The 16,099-nt window shown below is 48.1% G+C and overlaps 2 protein-coding genes across 5 annotated transcripts in view; both read left to right on the plus strand.

Moving 5' to 3' along the window:
- Positions 1-724: 724 nt before the first annotated feature.
- Positions 725-14,814, plus strand: LOC127009346 (retinol dehydrogenase 13-like). 4 transcript variants are annotated; one of them, XM_050882316.1, is made up of 9 exons: positions 725-869; positions 2,152-2,306; positions 4,857-4,949; positions 5,927-6,054; positions 6,528-6,639; positions 7,898-8,089; positions 8,286-8,398; positions 8,677-8,766; positions 11,530-14,814. In XM_050882316.1, exons 2-9 carry the CDS (start codon positions 2,159-2,161, stop codon positions 11,632-11,634), a joined length of 981 nt encoding a protein of 326 aa, XP_050738273.1. In that variant the 5' UTR covers positions 725-869; positions 2,152-2,158; the 3' UTR covers positions 11,635-14,814. The 4 variants fall into 4 exon arrangements, with proteins under 4 accessions (XP_050738273.1, XP_050738272.1, XP_050738275.1 ...); XM_050882315.1 differs by having other exon boundaries at positions 741-937; XM_050882318.1 differs by lacking the exon at positions 725-869 and adding an exon at positions 989-1,124.
- Positions 14,091-16,099, plus strand: part of LOC127009427 (uncharacterized) — a 55,387-nt gene continuing 53,378 nt past the window's right edge. The window contains exon 1 of the mRNA XM_050882522.1: positions 14,091-14,127. The gene's annotated coding sequence lies outside the window, so the exon portion shown is untranslated. The remainder of the gene's footprint in view (positions 14,128-16,099) is intronic.

The following is a 16,099-nucleotide window of genomic DNA, read 5'->3' on the forward strand; positions in this document are numbered from 1 at the left end:
GCTGTGTTATGGCAAGGAGAACACGAGGAAAGGAGTGCAGACCAGGCAGAGACAGACACCATACAGAGACAAGACGAGGAGACATACATAGACACAAATCAACAGAGAGAAAAACACAGAAACAGACAGACAAACAGAGAGACAGCTAGACATCCAAACCGACAGAGAGAGAAGACAGACAAACAGACATACACGCACAAACAGATATAGGTCGGTATTATCAAACGCTTTTGCCTCTCATATCAACTATTTTCAAAGGCCAAAAAGGAGATTAACCGGGTTCTAATGAGTTTATTTTTAAGGTTCATGGTACAGAAGAAGTGTCAAACTACCACCTGGGTCAATTAACTATCCAAGGAAATGCCCAAAACTCCTATGAAAGCATTGTCAAATAAGTGTGCCTGAGCGCCGAAATGTTAAAGAATATACAAACAGACAGACAACACGCAATAGGAAGCGGACATGCCTATAAATCTCTCTCTCTCTCTCTCTCTCTCTCTCTCTCTCTCTCTCTCTCTCTCTCTCTCTCTCTCTCTCTCTCTCTCTCTCTCTCTCTCTCTCTCTCTCTCTCTCTCTCTCTCTCTCTCTCTCTCTCTCTCTCTCTCTCTCTCTCTCTCTCTCTGCCATAACACAGAAATGACTAATACCCAGACTCCAGGTGATAAGCCGCTGTTGATAAGGTGAGAAAATGAGTGGGAGTGGCGGCAAGGCGAGGCGAGTGGGAGTCGATAAGAGTAAGCATATAAGCACTCACTCCCGCGTGCATTGCTGTGAGTGTCTAGTCCCGCACGAGAACCAAAGCGCCAGTCAGATCAAGTGATCAAAAGTGTGGAAACATTTGGTGTGAGACAAGGAAAATCAAAAAGCCAGTGAGTGGAGACATTTGGGTGCGCCTCTTGCAGTATAACGTGGGATAACAAGGAGAATCAAAGAGCCAGTGAGTATAAGTATAACCAAGGAGACGGAAACAAGTTGGTGTGACTCTCGCAGTACAGCATGGGATAACAGGGAGTATTGAAGCGCACGTGACCGATCAAGGGGACGGTAGCCAGTTGGTGTACCTCTTGCAGTATAGCGTGGGATAACAAAGAGTATCAAAGCGTTACTCAATATCAAATAATCAAGTGAGTGGAAACAACTGGGTGTGCCTCTTGCAATATACCGTGATATCTTTAAGTAATAAGACAAATCCATCTTTCTCCTTCATTACGTCAAATATCATAGTGGCAGGTGAGACAGTTCCACCAATCAGGCATGGACAGATGAATAAGTGAATGAGTGGGCTGATAAGAACGCACGTTGATAACCCAGCAAGAAGTATTTAAACCCTTACGGCTATCAGCTTCAGTCACCCAGGCAGAGACCCCGAGGTAGGTTACACGGTCGGACAGTTGTCTCCCTCCTCATCAATTTACTCCTTTGTCAGTCAATATGTTAGTAGTCAGTCAGTTTTATTCTGCCTCGACTCCTGTGTTTCTCTTTCTTCTCCAGAGCTAACTATGTGTGCGACTGAGTTTGTGTGCATGTATTTCTGCGTGTATAATTACGTGCGTGTGTGTGTGTGTGTGTGTGTGTGTATCTCTGTCTCCACCCACGCATCCTTCCCCTCTCCTCTGCCTTTTCGTGTCCTCGCAAGACCGACTACTGGTACGCACGTGAAACTATGAAAAAATAGTCAAAGAGATCTAACTATTCGTGCCTCCCCAGGTGTGTGCATCAGGTAGTCACTTGCAATTAACAAGTCATATATCACGGTCGCCACATAAATAAAATTCGCCTGCGTCTGTAACGTGTTGGGACCATCCGAGAAGACTGACCGACAATACAGGCAACACGTAAAAAAAAAAAAAAAGGAGGGGGGGCGGGTGAGCTGAAGAATACGTCGTGTCAATGTCCTAAGCGTGTATACGTGAGCATCCTCCAATCTTTTATCTTTTTATCAAGGGTATAGAAAAAGAGAGGAAGTGGGGTAATAGAGTAAGGTACATTGGGGTGAAGAGGAAAGACTGTAGAAGTGTATAACTGTATGATGTAGGTTCATTAACTGTTCTGATGTAGGTCTATTGCTCCTCCCCCTTCTCCTCCTCCTCCTACACCTCCTTTTCCTCCTTCTCATCATCATCATTATCTCGCTCCCGTTCCTTTCCCCAGAGTGACCATGTGGACCGAGGTGCTAGTGACGGCGGCGGCGGTGCTGGCGGGGGCGGTGGTGTGCCTCAGGTTGTGGTACAGGTCCACCGCCGGCCGCTGCAAGAGTACGGCGTCCATGGAGGGCAAGACAGTGCTCATCACGGGGGCCACGGCAGGTGGGGACACACACACACACACACACACACACACACACACACACACACACACACACGCCGCCTAACAATGACTGACTGGCGGGGGAACTTTCGGCGCCGACTTTTTACTTTTTACCTTCTCTTTTTTTGTGTGTGTGGACTATAAATCGGTATTCCTTGCATTTCTGCATTATTTTCTTTCTTTTCTTTTGATTTTTCTTCCGTTTAACTTTTATCTATCATTTTTTTTCTCCTCCCGTTTTACTTTATCATCTTTTTTTTCTTCTTTCCCCGTTTAACTTTTGCCTATCATTTTTTTTTCTTCTCCCGTTTAACTTTTCTCTATCATGCTTTTTTCTTCCCTCGCTTAACTTGTATTTATCGTCCTTTTTCTTCGCTCTTGGGTGTGTGGAGTCTGCATTCGCTAGTTTTCGTAAGGTTATATAATGTTCTGGAGATAAGTTTTGTTCTCATCTCTTCTCAAACACAGGATTATTAAAATTTCTCAATATTATCATTATTATCATCATCGGTCATTATCAATCCTCTGCAAGACAAAAAAGGGCTTCTTCCTCATCGTCGTCCTCATTTTCATCCTTCTCTAGCAAATCCTCTAACTTGATCTCTCTACCTGGTCCTCTGTCCCTGCCCTGACTCTTACGATTCCTGGGTTGCCACTGTGTTATTTTAGTCTTCCAGCTGTTATTAATACAACTTCTTTATGTATCCTTCAGTTCTACGTATGTATATTTTCGTCTCACAATCAGAGGGTCGGTGCTGGGAGGAACTATATCTTGAGAGGAGTGAGATGACGTGGAGAGGCTTATGTTCTTATTTCTTACTTGGGTACATCTCATGAAGGGGCCAGTAGGTGACCTGCTGCGTGCGTGTGAGGTGAAGGAGGTGGCAGTTGTGGTGGTGCTGGTCAGCCTCCAATGCTTCCCTCTATATCATCCCTCTATATATCTAACCAGTGACTTGAGGGATGGTCATGGCTCCGTTCTGATCTATCGAGGCGTAGAGCAAACCATCTGCCTCTCCTCCACACATACCAATATCAATAAATCGAAGGCCACTTTTATCACGGTCCGAATATCTCTCACACCGCACGTCTGGGCAATAATTCTTTCATGGTAAACTTTAAACGCTTTGGGGAATATAAATCATGACGTGTTTGTTCTGTGCATGTCATGGGTTTCTAGGCATGAAGTGTGAGGCACCACGGACCTGCCCAAGCTGAAATGCGACGATTGACACCAAACTGAGATCAAACTACAGGTCATTTTTGGGAGGGAGACAGCCTCTGCCACACCTTCCCTGCTGGCTTATGACACTGGCTAATATTCTGAAACATTTCGGGGCTTACACCACCCACATTTGATAAGGCTTTCGTAGAGGCTGCGTTAGTATATGCGTGACAATTTGATAAGGCTTTTGAACCAAGAATATAAAAAAAAACCTCATGAAAACCCGAGTAATCTCCTTTGTGATCCTGGGAAATATTTGCTGTGAGAGCTGAAAGCGTCTGAGATTAACTACTATTAACAGGCTCTTATAGGTAAAATGCACCTGTCTCTCATGGCACTAACATATCACGGAATGTTTGTTTTATAGTCCTTATTATGTCTCATCTTGATAATAAGAAAATGTATTGCCAACAACGTACTGGCAACACTACGCCCAACCTTTTCTATATTTATTTATTCAATGGCAGTGATTACCGATATTTGTTTGGTCTATTGAGTCCTCGATATCTCTTGTCTTGCCTATAAGAAACAACGTATTGCTATAACCACCGGCCGCATGCAGCGCTCAAAGAAACCAGCGCGGTTCACAGGCTCCGACCTTCCCTCCCTTCGCCTCGTGCACCACTTTCCCGCCACGATCAAGGAACCTCAAGTCAATAGTCGCCGGCTCACGCTCCAATAAAAGGCTTAACATTTTACTACGAATTTCTTTTTTTTCTTCCGCTCGTTAATGGCTCGCGCTGCTTCCCTCGAGTCCATTCAGCTTCAGTACACAGGCCCGGCAAAGCCTCATTTCCCGGGTATTTGATCTCGGCAAAGAGTGACTCATAACCTCCCGTCTATTTTTCTCGTTGAGTCGCGAGCGGCGGCTCATCGGATGGACGTGTGGCGGCCCCGTGAAGCGGGGAAGCAAAAGTCAGATTTATGTAAATATGTCCTGTATGCCTTCATTAAGATTATTATTCTCTCTCTCTCTCTCTCTCTCTCTCTCTCTCTCTCTCTCTCTCTCTCTCTCTCTCTCTCTCTCTCTCTCTCTCTCTCTCTCTCTCTCTCTCTCTCTCTCTCTCTCTCTCTCTCTCTCTCTCTCTCTCTCTCTCTCTCTCTCTCTCTCTCTCTCTCTCTCTCTCTCTCTCTCTCTCTCTCTCTCTCTCTCTCTCTAATAATATATACTTTAAATATATTTGGAAAAATATGAAATATACTCTTTTTTCCCTTTTTTTCATCTAGGCCAAACACAAAATTTTGAAAATTAAAATGCATGAAATTATTTGGCTCGTGTTGCATTATTATTCACAAAAAAGTAAAACTGTTTGTCTTCTTCCAGGCATCGGGAAGGAGACGGCTCGTGACCTGCTGCGGCGCGGCGCCCGCGTCATCATCGCCTGCAGGAACCTGGAGAAGGGCGCCAGGGTGGCAGGTGAGTGTCGCGGGGAGGGGAGGGGATGGGCGCCGGGAGGCTGAGGCACCCGGGCGCTCGTGTTGTCTTGGTAATCAGAATGTAACATACATTGATGATCTGTCAGGCTTGTCTGACTGTTAAATTCAAGTGATCAATTATTGTTTCAAAACAGGAGCACATCTGTCAGAAACTGTGACAGCCTGCCTGTTTCTCAGGTCAGACATCCCCTTTAATTGACCTGAAATTAAAGAGGCACTTATGTGCGTTATATGATGGACACAAAAAAACTGTCTAACCTCATGTCAAAGGCATTCCCTGACATAAAAAATACTTTCAATGCATCTTGTTGGCTTCTCGGTGGCCTGTCTGCCGAGCGCTTGATCGCCATCTTCACGGGGCATTAGCGTGCTTCTTATTCAAACTTCGCCTTAGTTAATAAAACGAAATCACTGTCTTACACGAGTATTCCTGTCAGCGTGTCTGACTTCAAAATCAAAACTATAAACTGTCCTCGACAAGGCGTTAGCGCCTCGAGCCATAAGCCAGCAATGCCGGCGTCTACACACCAATGCAAGGCGCTGCGTGCTAGCATTAGTTTGGTCTTGATGCACTTTATGCCACATTCAAAGTGTCTGTGAACTAAATCTACACAGCCATCTCCTGCTATCAACAAGAGCTCGCGGGACAAACACGAGCAGCTCCTATCTGTCATTCCAAGGTCAACACGTGTTGCAGACTTGAATGAGCCAGGACAGTCTGCAGGTAACCAAATACTAGCACAGAGGGGTTCGGTTTACAAACAGGGCTGCGGAAAAGTGAAACAAACTTGGCAGTATTGTGATTAGCGAAAATACGATTTAAGGTTTGAAACGAAGGATGGATAATTATGTAAGTCAAAGGAAATTAGTAAATTTTTTTTGCTTTAAACTGGCTTGTGTCAGCAGACTGGTTTTTATTGCTGATTCCCTACATCTCTGTGTATCCTTCCACCCTAGGTGAGCTGTTTGCCGACGCGCGCGGCGCTGGAGAGGTGGTGGTGCGTCACCTGGACACCTCTAGCCTCGCTTCCGTCAGGACCTTCGCCAAGGAGGTTCTGGACACCGAGAAGGCCATCCACGTGCTGGTGGGTACAGGCGGAACAAGAATTATGAATAGAGGGTGGAGGAGAGACTTAACGCTCAGAGTGGCTGGGGATAGAGAGGAAGAGAACGCCTGGGCGAGAAGGGACGTAATGGGAGAGGTTATCACTATCACCAATGTTGTTCCAGCTGTTCAAAGGACACTTAATGCTTGAAACTTTGCTGCAGCCGTTAGATGTGCTACTTTTCGTGTGTTTGTCTACCAGGTTGGTAAATTTATTTGTGATGCTCTTTTCGTGATATCCGTCACATTTCCCCTGTACAGTATATTTCCTTCGTGCCTCTCTCCGTCAGTCTCAACAAGGCCTTTCCCTTGATTCTCTCTATGTTTGCCTCACCGTCTATCTCAACACAGCCTCTCCCTTGTGTTTCTCCGTGTCTGTATCACTTTTTTTCAGCACAGCCTCTCCCTTGTGCCTCTCCGCGTCTGTTTTACCGTCTGTGTGCCTGTCCACAGATCAACAACGCGGGCACCCTCAGCACAGACAAACGGGTGACGGAGGACGGCCTCGAGCTGACCATGGCAACCAACTACTTCGGCCACTTCTTGCTGACCAACCTGCTGCTGGGTGAGACTCACGGGTCCTTTATACTGTTTCCGATCCTACTCACTCTAGAAGCTGCTCACCACTGCTGTTCACACGTAACTCATTGGAATTCGCCTCTTTATATTTACTCTTCAGATTGGTTTTACATTTACTATTTTTTTGTCTCGTCTCAGTGAACTTTCTCTCTCTCTCTCTCTCTCTCTCTCTCTCTCTCTCTCTCTCTCTCTCTCTCTCTCTCTCTCTCTCTCTCTCTCTCTCTCTCTCTCTCTCTCTCTCTCTCTCTCTCTCTCTCTCTCTCTCTCTCTCTCTCTCTCTCTCTCTCTCTCTCTCTCTCTCTCTCTCTCTCTCTCTCTCTCTCTCTCTCTCTCTCTCTCTCTCTCTCTCTCTCTCTCTCTCTCTCTCTCTCTCTCTCTCTCTCTCTCTCTCTCTCTCTCTCTCTCTCTCTCTATCTCTCTCTCTCTCTCTCTCTCTCTCTCTCTCTCTCTCTCTCTCTCTCTCTCTCTCTCTCTCTCTCTCTCTCTCTCTCTCTCTCTCTCCATTCCATCCCTCCAGCTTTTCCCACGCTATCTCACACAAACTCAGTCTCTCCCACGAATTTAATCTCCCTTCCTGTTCGCCCTCAAACTCATCACGTGTTTTAGATTTTCCCAAGGCTTTCGACAAAGTCCCGCACAAAAGACTGACATTAAAACTGAAATACTACGGTATTTAAGAACCTGTTCTTCACTGGATCACTGCATTTCTTACTAACAGGACTCAACGTGTTCTTCTTGACGGATCTCCATCTGACACTGTCCCTGTTTCTTCAGGTATCCCACAAGGCACCGTTCTCGGCCCCCTTCTATTCCTCCTGTACATAAACGATCTTCCACTCGCAACGCCTAACTCTTCCAATAGACTATTTGCCGACGATAGTTTGCTGTTTAGAGTAATAAAGACTACTGACGACTGCAGACTGTTACAAAAAGACTTGGACGCCCTCGAGCGGTGGGAGCGCACCTGGCAGATGCATTTCCGATCAGAGCTCACAACCCCATCCATCCCACTTACACTCTCCATAATTCAGAGCTTGAATCAGTGCACACACACAAGTATCTTAGTGTTCACCTCTCAACTAATTTGAAATTCAACACTTGATTCACTTCCCTCTCCTGCACACTCGGCTCCTCCGGCCCCCCAACAGCCAACACACATATGCGTGTTATGCACCTGAAAGGTGCCCTGCGCATTATTTATCCAGATTCAGATCCAGATCCTTCTCTCCCTTCCTCTTCGACAGGCCGGCTTAAGGAGTCCGCCCCAAGTCGAGTGGTCACCGTGTCCTCAATGTGCCACGCCTATCCGAACTCCTTAGACCTGCAGGACCTGAACTTCGAGAAGGAGCCCTACACGTTGATGGCGGCCTACAACAAGAGCAAGCTGTGTAATGTGTTGTTTGCGAATACACTGGCGGAGAAGACGGCGGGAACGGGTAAGTGGGGAGCCGCTAATGACACTAGCTTTTATAAATATAGTCCGTGTTTTTGATTCAGAGGTTTGTTTTCTTTTTTGTTTTGCTCGTTTCATTTGCTTGGAAACCTTGCCCATGGATTCTCATAAGGTTTCATCTCTTTCGTGTGTCTCTTATCTCTCCCTTTCTTATCTTATCTCTCCCTCCACTCCGTCAGGCGTCACGTCCAACAGCCTCCACCCCGGCATCATAAACACCAGCATCCTCAATGATGTGCCCTTCACTCTCAAGGACTTCTTCTTTCGTGTCCTCGGCAGCCTCATCGCCAAGGTAAGCAAGCACAGCGCGCGGTGCCTCAGCTGGCGCGCGTGTGCCCTTCTAGTTTGTTGTTACCGGTCAGTGTTTGTGTAGGGATGGGTCAAGGTCACAAGGTCGTGAACGTATTGCTTCTCTCTCTCTCTTTCTCTTTCTCTTTCTCTCTCGCTCTCGCTCTCGCTCTCTCTCTCTCTCTCCTTTACTTTTCTCCACTCTCTCTTTCCTTCCCTCAATTCATTCCCCTCTCGCTATCCACCCTCTCTCTCTATATATTTCTATCTATTCATCTCCAGGACGAGGCCACCGGCGCCCAGACCACCATCCACCTGGCGGTGTCGGAGGAGGTGGAGGGCGTGACCGGCCAGTACTTCGATGAGTGCAAGGTAACATGACCCAGACTCTCTCTCTTTCACACACACACACACACACACACACACACACACACACACACACACACATATATACACAAACAAACACACACAAACAAACACACACACACAAACACACACACACAAACACATACACACGGGTATGAAGCTAATGCCACAACTGTACCATATCACAACCTACCACTGCCTTCCTTCACATAACTTGGCTTTCATCCTCCTTCACTGACCAGCCTGGTGAACAAGCCTACAACTTTGCTCTCCTCAACGACCTAGAGCAGTTGGTTCAGCACCCTACTCGTATTCCCGACCGTCTTGGAGACAGGCCCAACATTCTAGACCTCTTCCTTACCTCTAATCCTTCTGCTTACTCTGTCAAACTGTTCTCTCCGTTGGGCTCCTCCGATCATAACCTTATTTCTGTATCCTGTCCTATCGCTCCAGTACATCCTCTGGACCCGCCGAAGAGGCGATGCTTCTGGCATTTTGCTTCAGCTCGGTGGGACGACCTGAGGATGTACTTTTCCGATTTCCCGTGGAATGATTACTGCTTCCAGGAGAGAGACCCCTCTGTGTGTGCTCAGCGCATCACAGAGGTGATTGTCTCTGGAATGGAGGCATATATTCCACGTACTTTCTCTACTCCTCATGCTAAAAAGCCTTGGTTTAATCACGCTTGTTCTCGTGCTATTAAAGATAGAGAGGCAGCTCACAAAAGGTTCCAGAACCTTCGAACTCCCACTAACTTTGACCTTTACATTTCAGCCCGGAATCGTGCCAAATCTATTCTCCGACTTACCAAAACTTCTTTTATTAATAGAAAATGACAACACCTTGCTTCTTCTAATTCTTCCCGTGACTTCTGGCATCTAGCCAAAAACATCTCCTTCCATTTCACTTCTTCCTCTTTCCCTCCTCTCCTTAACCCTGACGGCAGCACTGCCGTCTCATCTGTCTCTAAGGCTGAACTCTTCGCTCAAACTTTCTGTAAGAACTCCACCCAGGACGATTCTGGGCATATTCCTCCTACTCATCTCCCCTCTGACTCCTTTATGCCTGTTATTAAGATTCTTACAAATGATGTTTTCTATGCCCTCTCTGGCCTCAACTCTCAGAAGGCTTATGGACCTGATGGAGTACCTCCTATTGTCCTTAAAAACTGTGCTTCTGTGCTGACACCCTGCCTGGTCAAACTCTTTCGTCTCTGCCTATCAACATCTATCTTTCCTTCCTGCTGGAAGTATGCCTTTGTACAGCCTGTGCCTAAGAAGGGTGACCGTTCCAATCCCTCAAACTACCGCCCTATAGCTTTATTTTCCTGTCTATCTAAAACTTTTGAATCAATCCTTAACCGGAAGATTCAAAAGCACCTTTCCATTTTTAACCTTCTATCTGATCGCCAGTATGGATTCCGCAAGGAGCGTTCTACTGGCGATCTTCTTGCTCTCTTAACTGACTCTTGGTCATCCTCTCTTAGCTGTTTTGGTGAAACTTTCTCTGTTGCGCTAGACATATCGAAAGCCTTCGATAGAGTCTGGCACCAGTCTTTGGTTTCTAGACTGCCCTCTTTCGGATTCTAGTCCTCTCTCTGTTCCTTTATCTCCAGTTTCCTTTCCGGCCGTTCTATCTCTGCGGTGGTAGACGATCACTGCTCTTCCCCTAAACCTATCAACTGTGGCGTTCCACAGGGCTCTCTCCTATCACCCACTCTCTTCCTGTTTTTCATCAATGATCTTCTTTCCGTAACAAACTGTCCTATCCACTCATACGCTGATGACTCCACTCTGCATTATTCAACCTCTTTCAACAGAAGACCCTCTCAACAGGAATTACATGACTCCAGACTGGAGGCTGCAGAACGCTTAACCTCAGACCTTGCTATCATTTCCGATTGGTGCAAAAGGAACCTTGTGTCCTTCAATGGCTCAAAAACTCAATTTCTCCACCTATCAACTCGACACAATCTTCCAAACACCTATCCCCTATTCTTCGACAACACTCAACTGTCACCTTCTTCAACACGAAACATCCTCGGTCTATCCTTAACTCAAAATCTCAGCTGGAAACTTCATATCTCCTCTCTTGCTAAATCAGCTTCCTTGAGGTTGGGCGTTCTGTATCGTCTCCGCCAGTTCTTCTCCCCCGCGCAGTTGCTATCCATATACAGGGGCCTTGTCCGCCCTCGTATGGATTATGCATCTCACGTGTGGGGGGGCTCCACTCACACAGCTCTTCTGGACAGAGTGGAGTCTAAGGCTCTTCGTCTCATCAGCTTTCCTCCTCCTACTGATAGCCTTCTACCTCTTAAATTCCGCCGCGATGTTGCCTCTCTTTCTATCTTCTATCGATATTTCCAAGCTGATTGCTCTTCTGAACTTGCTAACTGCATGCCTCCCCTTCCTCCCGCGGCCTCGCTGCACACGACTTTCTACTCATGCTCATCCCTACACTGTCCAAACCCCTTATGCAAGAGTTAACCAGCATCTTCACTCTTTCATCCCTCACGCTGGTAAACTCTGGAACAGTTCCAATCTTCCTTCATCTGTATTTCCTCCTGCCTACAACTTGAACTCTTTCAAGAGGAGGGTATCAGGACACCTCTCCTCCCGAATCTGACCTCTCTTTCGGCCACCTCTTTTAATTCTTTTTTGGGAGCAGCGAGTAGCGGGCTTTTTTTTATTATTGTTATCTTTTTTTGTGCCCTTGAGCTGCCTCCTTTATTGTAAAAAAAAATTAAAAAATCGCGTCTCACACCCGCAGGAGGAAGTCCCCTCCGACCTGGCGCGCCGCAAGGACCTGGCCACCGCCCTGTGGGAGTCCAGCGTGAGGGCCGTGGGGCTGCAGCAGCACGAGACACACTGTTGAGTACTGACTTCGGCCACGCTGACCCACCACTCCCTCGCTTGGCATCGGTTACCTTGTTGCCCTCAGTACGGTGTTTTTTTCCGAAACTGGCGTTGACCAGCTTCATGCATGTAATCAAGTGATTGCCAACGCGTGGTCAGGCCGGATTCTTCCCCCTCCCTCATCTCTATAAGCTTCGAGCAGCGCTGGTGACCTTCAAGCTCTTCCCTTATGCTGGTGACGCCGCTGCCCCCAACACTGCGTGCTTCTCCGAGGCTGGCGGTGGCCCAGGACATATATTCTTATGTATGCTAACGTGTGGTCAGGCCTCCTCCACCTGATCCCTCTTTTCCGTCCGGGGTGGACTCTCCTCTGGTCATCCATGGACAAAATGTGTTCGTTCTTGCAATTTCTTTTTTAAACTGCTTACGTTCACAGTGCATCCTCAGTAATCCTTTCAGGCAGAGTTTGTACTTTAGGATTGTTTACGAGATTGCAGCGCCATTTCATAGCAATCAAATTTCGCTTCCGGATGTCCGCCCTCCACTGTTAATTACTGAATAATGATATAGTAATGTTGTAGCCTAGTTAGTCACACCGATAATGATCCAAACATGTTGTTAGGTATTTGTAAATATTATATATAACAGCCCCATGATTGGAGTAGGATGAAACAAAATACTTTTAAATGACAAAACCAACTTTAATTATCCCCGTACTACAGACGGAGATCCCAAGTGGTTGTTTTATAATTTGTACCCACAACACACCGCGGTGCTGAGCAACACATTTGTACCCACAACACACCGCGGTGCTGAGCAACACATTTGTACCCACAACACACCGCGGTGCTGAGCAACACATTTGTACCCACAACACACCGCGGTGCTGAGCAACACATTTGTATCCACAACACACCGCGGTGCTGAGCAACACATTTGTATCCACAACACACCGCGGTGCTGAGCAACACATTTGTACCCACAACACACCGCGGTGCTGAGCAACACATTTGTACACACTTCACACCGCGGTGCTGTGCAACACATTTGTACCCACAACACACCGCGGTGCTGAGCAACACATTTGTATCCACAACACACCGCGGTGCTGAGCAACACATTTGTACCCACAACACACCGCGGTGCTGAGCAACACATTTGTACCCACAACACACCGTGGTGCTGAGCAACACATTTGTACCCACAACACACCGCGGTGCTGAGCAACACATTTGTATCCACAACACACCGTGGTGCTGAGCAACACATTTGTACCCACAACACACCGTAGTGAAGGGCATCACATTTGTACCCACAACACACCGCAGTGATGAGCAACACATTTGTACCCACAACACACCGCGGTGATGAGCAACACATTTGTACCCACAACACACCGCGGTGCTGAGCAACACATTTGTACCCACAACACACCGCGGTGCTGAGCAACACATTTGTACCCACAACACACCGCGGTGATGAGCAACACATTGGACCCACAACACACCGCGGTGCAGAGCAACACATTGTACCCACAATACACCGTGGTGCAGAGCAATACATTGTACCCACAATACACCGTGGTGAAGGGCAACACATTTGTACCCACAACACACCGCGGTGCTGAGCAACACTTTGGACCCACAACACAACGCGGTGCAGAGCAACACATTTGTACCCACAACACACCGTGGTGCTGAGCAACACATTGTACCCACAACACACCGTGGTGCTGAGCAACACATTTGTACCCACAACACACCGTGGTGCTGAGCAACACATTTGTACCCACAACACACCGCGGTGCTGAGCAACACTTTGGACCCACAACACACCGCGGTGCAGAGCAACACATTTGTATCCACAACACACCGCGGTGATGAGCAACACATTGTACCCACAATACACCGTGGTGCAGAGCAATACATTGTACCCACAATACACCGTGGTGAAGGGCAACACATTTGTACCCACAACACACCGCGGTGCTGAGCAACACACTGGACCCACAACACACCGTGGTGCAGAGCAACACATTGTACCCACAACACACCGTGGTGCAGAGCAACACATTGTACCCACAACACACCGCGGTGAAGGGCAACACATTTGTACCCACAACACACCGTGGTGCTGAGCAACACATTTGTACCCACAACACACCGTGGTGAAGGGCAACACATTGTACCCACAACACACCATGGTGCAGAGCAACACATTGTACCCACAACACACTGTGGTGCAGAGCAATACATTGTAAGTTGTTGAAAGGCATGTTAAGTTACGAAGTGAGTACCTGTGAGAGGCTATAACTTCTCCCCTCCCTCGTTGGCTCCTTGCTTCACTATTTCTCGTATGTTTCAAATGTTCGTTCAGCGCCCAGTAGTAGGTTTCATTTCAGTTGACTAAATAATCGGAGCCCCGAACCTCCTTTACCTCCTGCCTTGCCTCAGCAGTTTAAGGCAGTCACTTATGGAACCACCGTAGCGAACATATCGCTGGTAACTTGCTTGTAAGCGAGCCTGTGGACTGGACTGAACTGACTCCCGGGCACGCTTAGTGCCTCGTGATTGTGTCCGACTGTATATCAATCTGTGCCATTCAGTGCTTTTCGGGTTGTCCGATCAGCGCTAAGGCTCCGTTTAGTAACGCTTTGGTAACGTGAATGTAACGTCGAGCCGGTATTGGACACTGAGACTTGTGTTTAAGTCTAAATACTAATTGCGAGTGTAGTATTTGCTTCGCTTGCTTGTTTTGTGCTTTAGTGTTCGTTTTCACAGGGTCATGCGGGAGTACCGTGACTTATAACTTGGTGTGTTTGTGACTACTGGGCACTGGAGTTACATTTAATGTTTGTTTGTGTTGTGCATTTTTGGTGGTGTTAACTTCCGCTGCTGCAGTGAAGCTATTGTATCGGGCTATAATTATTTCTACGTGTTTACTTTTGCTAACACCGGTAGTCTGCCTCCGATGTAGGATGTTTGTTGTATTGTTTCAGACATATTAGCCCTATTATCTTTTCTTAAGTTGTGGCATTGTTATTGGGTGCAATAGTCTTTACGTCGTAAGTGGAGAGAGAACCCCCTTGCCTTCGGTATCGTCTCTCGTACCGAGTCAGGGTCCTTTTGTTATTTTACTTTTGTTCCTTGGCGTGATTTATATCAGTGACTTAGTTATTTATACTAAAGTAATTACTTATGTTACCGTTTTCATTTATTCAGTTCGTGACTATACATCCCTGGTATAGTATTGGTAGTCTCGGATTGGGAGGTTTTGGCCGCCTAACAATCGACAACTCTCAGAGAGTCCTCGCATCACCTCTTCGTGGTATGATTGGGGAGTCAACGAACCGCGAGACTGACCTGACGATTGGTTAATAAAGCCAGTCGCCCTAACAGTACCCACAACACACCGTGGTGCAGCGCAACACATTGTACCCACAACACACCGTGGCGCAGCGCAACACATTGTACCCACAACACACCGTGGCGCAGCGCAACACATTGTACCCACAACACACCGTGGCGCAGCGCAACACATTGTACCCACAACACACCGTGGCGCAGCGCAGCACATTGTACCCACAACACACCGTGGCGCAGCGCAGCACATTGTACCCACAACACACCGTGGCGCAGCGCAGCACATTGTACCCACAACACACCGTGGCGCAGCGCAGCACATTGTACCCACGACACACCGTGGCGCAGCGCAGCACATTGTACCCACGACACACCGTGGCGCAGCGCAGCACATTGTACCCACGACACACCGTGGCGCAGCGCAGCACATTGTACCCACGACACACCGTGGCGCAGCGCAGCACATTGTACCCACGACACACCGTGGCGCAGCGCAGCACATTGTACCCACGACACACCGTGGCGCAGCGCAGCACATTGTACCCACGACACACCGTGGCGCAGCGCAGCACATTGTACCCACGACACACCGTGGCGCAGCGCATCACATTGTACCCACGACACACCGTGGCGCAGCGCAGCACATTGTACCCACGACACACCGTGGCGCAGCGCAGCACATTGTACCCACGACACACCGTGGCGCAGCGCAGCACATTGTACCCACGACACACCGTGGCGCAGCGCAGCACATTGTACCCACACACCGTGGCGCAGCGCAGCATTGTACCCACGCCACACCGTGGCGCAGCGCAGCACATTGTACCCACGCCACACCGTGGCGCAGCGCAGCACATTGTACCCACGCCACACCCTGTCGCAGCGCAACATTGTACCCACGCCACACCGTGGCGCAGCGCAACATTATTGTACCCACGCCACACCGTGGCGCAGCGCAACACATTGTACCCACGACACACCGTGGCGCAGCGCAGCACATTGTACCCACGCCACACCGTGGCGCAGCGCACATTGTACCCACGCCACACCGTGGCGCAGCGCAACACATTGTACCCACGCCACACCGTGGCGCAGCGCAGCACATTGTACCCACGCCACACC

The sequence above is a fragment of the Eriocheir sinensis genome, chromosome 40 (genome assembly GCF_024679095.1).
Source record: "Eriocheir sinensis breed Jianghai 21 chromosome 40, ASM2467909v1, whole genome shotgun sequence".
NCBI classification, from domain to species: domain Eukaryota; kingdom Metazoa; phylum Arthropoda; class Malacostraca; order Decapoda; family Varunidae; genus Eriocheir; species Eriocheir sinensis.

Coding starts and splice junctions, on each gene's coding strand:
- LOC127009346 (XM_050882316.1), top strand. CDS start 2,159: ATGTGGACCGAGGTGCTAGTGACGGCGGCGGCGGTGCTGGCGGGGGCG. Junction 6,640..7,897: donor GCTGACCAACCTGCTGCTGG/GTGAGACTCACG, acceptor CCTCTTCGACAG/GCCGGCTTAAGGAGTCCGCC. Junction 8,090..8,285: donor GGAGAAGACGGCGGGAACGG/GTAAGTGGGGAG, acceptor CCACTCCGTCAG/GCGTCACGTCCAACAGCCTC.